Raw genomic sequence first — 6,000 nt, 5'->3', positions numbered from 1 at the left:
ATCCTCTAAACTAATATTGTTCAATCATATTTAAACTGTGATCGTGCAGACCAAAGCGTAAATGCTAGAGACTTGAAACTTTATCAGATGGTAGTACAAAAATCGAGGCTAATGTTGTCAGAGTATGAACTCGATTGGCCAATAGGTGGCGCTACAGCAATCAAAAGTGCAAAATGGCTCATAACTCCTAAACCCTATGTCGTAGACTCAAGTGTCTTATATCATTGGAAAGGTGAGTCCATGACGAACAAAATGTATATCTCCGATTTCATTTCCGCCATGATAGATTTTCCGCCATTTTGCATTTTGTCAAAAAACTACTTTTGCAAACTAGTCCTAGGTTTTTTGCCGGATCGGAACCAAACCAGTGTCAAAATGTTCTCTGGAGTCAGATTATCAATAATTATCAAAAAAAGTCGAAATTTATATTCACGGTTGTTAAGGAGCGTAAAAATAATCGTTCAAGGGGCAGCCTATTTACTAAAAGGGCTATAACTCAGGAACAAAATGAGATATCTTCACCAAACTTGGTACACATGTGTATAGGCTGAGTCTTTGGTCACGATAAAAAAATCGCGACGATTTAACACTTGGTGGCACAATAACGTGAAAAAACATCAAAATGGCTTTAACCACCTGACCGCTAGTCCGATTGAATTGAAAATTGGTATGCAGTGTCTTGGTCCAAGGTACCAAGTATGTCAATGAGGACATTGGCGTATCTTAAAAAACATGGCTGCCACAGCCAATTAAATTTGAGCACCTATTAGACAAGTCTCATGGCCCTAGAGGTCTGTAAGAATTTTGAAAGAAATCGGCCACTAGTTGGCGCTAATGAGTTTTATGGCTCTGTAATCACGTGGTGTTGCACACATCCACGAAATATACATATCATTTGATATATTCTAAGGGTAAACTCAAAACTTCACGAAAATTGGTGGGCATATGTGACATTAGATCCTTAACAAGCTTGCAAAGTTTTATAGAGCTCGGACCATAGGTGGCGCTATAACTGTTAAAAACCTTTTAAAACCATATGTTTCCTATGGTAAATTGCCTATATTGCCTGAAAATTGACTTTTCCATCTATTTTTTCAGTGTTTAAAATCTTGCTAAATAAAACGTAATATCTTTTGATGCTTGTGTGCTTAAAGGCCTTAAAGGCTTGAACCCCGCTAAATGCTGCTTGCAGCTTTAATTTAACATGTATTTGTTAGCTTGTAAACAAACGTAATTGCAATTTTTATCGCACAATTTTGTCTTTTTTCCCCCAGAATTGTGAGTTTATCTCATAATTCAGATTTTGTAACTCGTGATTGCACTACAGAAATAATTGTGTGATAAAAAGTTGCTATACCTTTTTTTAATTTAAGTTTCCACAAAAAGCTGAATGTTCAGCATAATTACTCCAGTCTTCAGTGTCACATGATCCTTCAGAAATCATTCTGATATGATGATTTGCAAGAAACATTTATGATTATTATCAGTGTTGAAAACAGTTGTGCTGCTTCACATTTTTGTGCACAACTTGATATATTTTTTCAGGATCCTTTGAGAAAAGAACAGCATTTATTTGAAATATTTTACTGTATTTTTGATCAATTTAATGCATCTTTGCTTTATAAAAATATTAATTTCTTTTACGTGTATACGTGGAATGCTGCTCAGCCAATCAAAGTTTAGGACTGAAATATAAAATAAATGAAACCTTTTGCTCCTAAAGTTTAACAAACAGTTTATACAAATTAATTTCTGTGATGGAAAAACAAGAGAGAAAGTATTAATAATAACTGGTTATGTTGTAGTCAATGTATGCTTATTTTTTTTGTTGTTGCATATAACATAATATCTAGCTATAGTTTAAAAAAGCATAACCTTCTTAGCTTTGACAGTTTTGTCGATTTGAATGATGTCAGACTGGTTTTTAAATGAATCTCTGTTTTCTGAACTGGTCAGTTGGTGTCAGAGTTCACGCAGGGCAAACACACGAGCCACTATCTGTATTGTCCCAAACTATAAGACATCTTTTGATCAGTCTGCTTTTTCGGCAAAGGGGCCAAAACTCTGGAATGCTTTACCTACTAAAATTTAAAACTAGAAGCAATGCTTTTTACAGAGCACTTAAACAATGGTTAAAGCAACAGTGCTCACATAAATAGCTTACCACTGGGTTATTGTCTGATCATGTTGCCTTTCCTTTATAGTCTATGTATGAAAATAAATTTCAATATAATTTTTTCCTTTACTTCTTTTTTCCTTTTTTGTATTACATTTACATTTAGTCATTTAGCAGATGCTTTTATCCAAAGCGACTTACAAATGAGGGCAATAGAAGCAACTAGAGCAGTCAAGGGCAACAATATGCAAGTGCTGTAACAAGTCTCAGTTAATCTAGCACAGAACAGATTTTTTTTTTTTTTTTTAAATAAATTAGACAGACAGAAAATGAATAGAATGATAAGTGCTCTTCTTGATTGGTCAGGTGCTGCTGGAAGAGATGTGTCTTTAGATGTTTTTTGAAAATGGCTACAGACTCGTATTATTAGTATTCGTATTATTAGTATTATCATTATTATTTTTGTAAGCTTTATTCATTTTTTTTGTATTATTATTATCCTTTCTAAAAAAGCCTCCCGTGGACAGGTGATGAAAATTAGCATGTGCGCTAAAACACTTAAGCCAAAGCATGTGGTGGTTCATCCAATGTAATTATGTCCACGTCAAATAAATCTAATAAATAAATAAAAATAGTTTTTGCCACATCATTTTGTCAGATACATACCTTAACCATGTTCAATATTTTGTGCTTCCTTCATATTTAACATTTTAAAAAATACAAAACTATTTTGATAGTTCAATCGAACTTCAACTGGTCATTAAAAACAAATATTCCCTCCGGACATCACTTTTTTTTTTTGGCCAGTGCTGTATATAATAAGCTATCAATCCATATATTCGACAGGCTCATATTATTTCCTAGCGGACTTAGTCAGCTAAAAAAGAGTGCATGACCGTGATAAAATCTGTTCTAGAAGCCCCTGTTGTAATGATGATGAGTTCCTAGTAAAATCAAATGGAGCGTCCCGCAGGGGCCACAGGGCCCTCCTCCCGCGGCCTCTCATTGGACCCGAGCTGGATCACTTATGAGCGGGCGTTCGTCTTTGACCGGAATGCCTGTGGCTTTCAGAGCCGCTGTGGAGATGGAAGTGAGGAAGTCATGCTGCCAACCTTCAATATGAGCGCGTAAAAGTCACTCCCGGGAGAGTTTATTTGCTCCTAAAGAACTCTGACTAGTTTTCGCGCTAGTGCCACAGGATACGAAGTGATTTTTACGATTTTTTTCTCAGGATACACGCGTTTTTCGGACGCATTTCACGCGCGCACACTGCGCTGGAGATCCCGATGTCCGAGAAAAGCCATCATGTCAGCATGAGTTAGACGAGTCCCCAACTCGAGACAGACTTTGAACGCGTTTGATTTGCACGAAGGGAGAGCTTAACTGGAAGTTTACACCTCGTGACACATGCAGGACGCATGGAGGATCCAGAGTAAGGGTGCTCGAAGGATGCCGTCCCGTCCCGGATCCAGGACATCTGACTGCTGGATGCTGCGGTTCGTCTGAGAGCGATGGCTTCTGAGGCTGTGTGTGGTCTGATCTTCAGGGTGCTGTTGCCGGTGTGTCTGGCGGCAGGTGAGTGTCTCCATCAACACTTGTTTCACTGTTTGATCCTGTGCGGAAGGTTTGGCGCAGGGTCTCCGTTACGCAGCAGGTGCGGGGATCCTGCGGCTCTTCATCTGTGGGATTTGAGGAAAAACTGCTAACTTGTGAATTAGAGGAAGTTAAAAGAAGTTTGAGTGTGCAGAAAGGAATACAGCACATCGTAAGTGGTGTGTAGTATATGTGCCATTCCTTAATTTTTCCATTTATAAACTCAAAATGTAATATTCACTGTAAAAATGACCGATAAATCATGGAAACATGTTTTTACATTATTTTAACTCATCAAATGAATCTAAGCAATTGAAACTTTTTTTCTGAGTTACGAGATTCAACTCGATTTAAGTTGACATTACTTGTGCATTCAATTTGATTACTTAAAATTAATTTAAGGCAGCAACTGAACAAGTTTTTAAGTTTAAACACGATTGAATTCTTTCCACTTTTGGTAGAAATCATTTTTGTAAAATGTTGCAATATATACATACATTTTATATAATTATACAATTATGTAGCCTATATATAAATACACACACATGCATGTATATATTTAAGATTTTTTTTATATTTATATATCAAATATTTATATATAATATAAATTAGGGTGAATTCAGGGTAATTGGGACACTTTTTGCCATTGAGATGACTTGGAAAAAGTGTCCCAATCACCCTGAATTCACCCTACATATACAGTATATACATGAGTATGTATTTATATACACAATAATAATTAGAATAAAAAAAAATGCTGGGTTAAAAACAACCCAAGCTGGGTTGAAAATGGACACACCCAGCGATTGGGTTGTTTTAACCCAGCGGTTGGGTTAAATGGGTTTGTCCATTTTCAACCCAACTTGGGTTGTTTTTAACCCAGCATTTTTTAGAGTGTATACACAGTACCTGCACATATATTATGTAAACATGAATATTTTGGATGTGATTAATCGATTTGACAGCACTAATTTAGTGTATATATATATATATATATATATATATATATATATATATATATATATATATATATATATATATATATATATATATATATAATTTATTTATTTTTGAGCCCAAGTGCAAGAAAAGTGTCTAAGAAAAGCACACTGGCGAGACTGGGGCTAGTTGTCACGCTTTTAATATAGTGATAGTGAATATTTCTCAGGGTTTTTTTTTTTAATGTAATTTTGTTCTGCTGTGGAAAATGTTCAGCAACATCTGCTTTTAAAATCTTTTGTTGGCTATTTAAGGGGTTTTATTAGCGTTATAAATCACAAAACAATTAATGAAAGGGGTTAAATTGTTGTTTTTGGCTCATAAATTGCAATTAATGAGTTTTTAATTAATTTAATTTGTAATGTTGTTTTTGAGGACGGTTGTTAACTGTGGAAGTGTTAGCGGAAACAACTTTTGACTCAAAACCTTAAAGTTGCTGAAATATAGACTTAAACGTATGCATAATTCCATTCACAAAGTCATTATTTTAATTTCAGTGAGATTTTGGCTCTGATTAGGGAAATGGCGTTTTACAATAATTAGACAATTCTCTGGTTGCTCCATGCGTCCATTTTGTTTTAATAGAGTAATGCCATTTTTGTCAGACAGCTTTATCCCTGATCTTAATGTCATAATGTAAAACACAGGCTAAATGATCCATCGAATGAATCCGAGTTTGACTTGATCTATATTTTCCTGTCATTGTGGCTGGTTAACTGTGGTGTGTATCTGGTAATGAGTGTTTGCTGAGTTGTTGTCATAGATTATTGACAGAGTGATACAGTGAAACCCCTCAGAGTGTTTTAAAGAGACACTCGACACCGTTGACTTCTGCATAAAACATATGTTTGTTTTATTCATTTATTTAAAACAATTCAATTGATTCCAATTGGCCCTTTATAGGGATGATTATTGAAACATTTGAATTTTTTCCTCCATAATTGTGTTATAAATTTTTAGACACAAATGTCAAATCATTTCTGTCTGTATGTTCTTGACGGATGTGACTCGTTATTAAATGCAATGGTTAATAAACATTTACTTTTTAACAGGGAACTAAATCATTCTACTAATGTCTTCAAAAAAAAAAAAAAAAAGATTTTAAGAATGTTTAAATATTGATACTGGAAAGTAAGACAAAATACTGAGCAAAACAGTGAAATAACAGTAACGTCTGAAGGGTCAGTGTGAAGTGTGTGTTAGTTTTTGAGAACATCTTATTCCCCAATGTTGTACTCATTGTTTTTACTTACCATCGCTTTTACCATCGTGAAATTAATCTAGAAGCTTTA

The 6,000-nt window shown here is 34.8% G+C and overlaps 1 protein-coding gene across 1 annotated transcript in view; it reads left to right on the top strand.

Moving 5' to 3' along the window:
- Positions 1-3,627: 3,627 nt before the first annotated feature.
- piezo2b (piezo-type mechanosensitive ion channel component 2b) overlaps positions 3,628-6,000 on the top strand; it is a gene marked incomplete at its 5' end in the record, with an annotated part of 187,017 nt that continues 184,644 nt past the window's right edge. The window contains one exon of the mRNA XM_079819677.1: positions 3,628-3,691. Within this exon, the coding sequence (XP_079675803.1) occupies positions 3,628-3,691 (64 nt within the window). The remainder of the gene's footprint in view (positions 3,692-6,000) is intronic.

The sequence above is a fragment of the Gobio gobio genome (genome assembly GCF_949357685.1).
Source record: "Gobio gobio genome assembly, chromosome: 6".
NCBI classification, from domain to species: domain Eukaryota; kingdom Metazoa; phylum Chordata; class Actinopteri; order Cypriniformes; family Gobionidae; genus Gobio; species Gobio gobio.
This window is presented reverse-complemented; position numbering and strand designations above follow the sequence as displayed.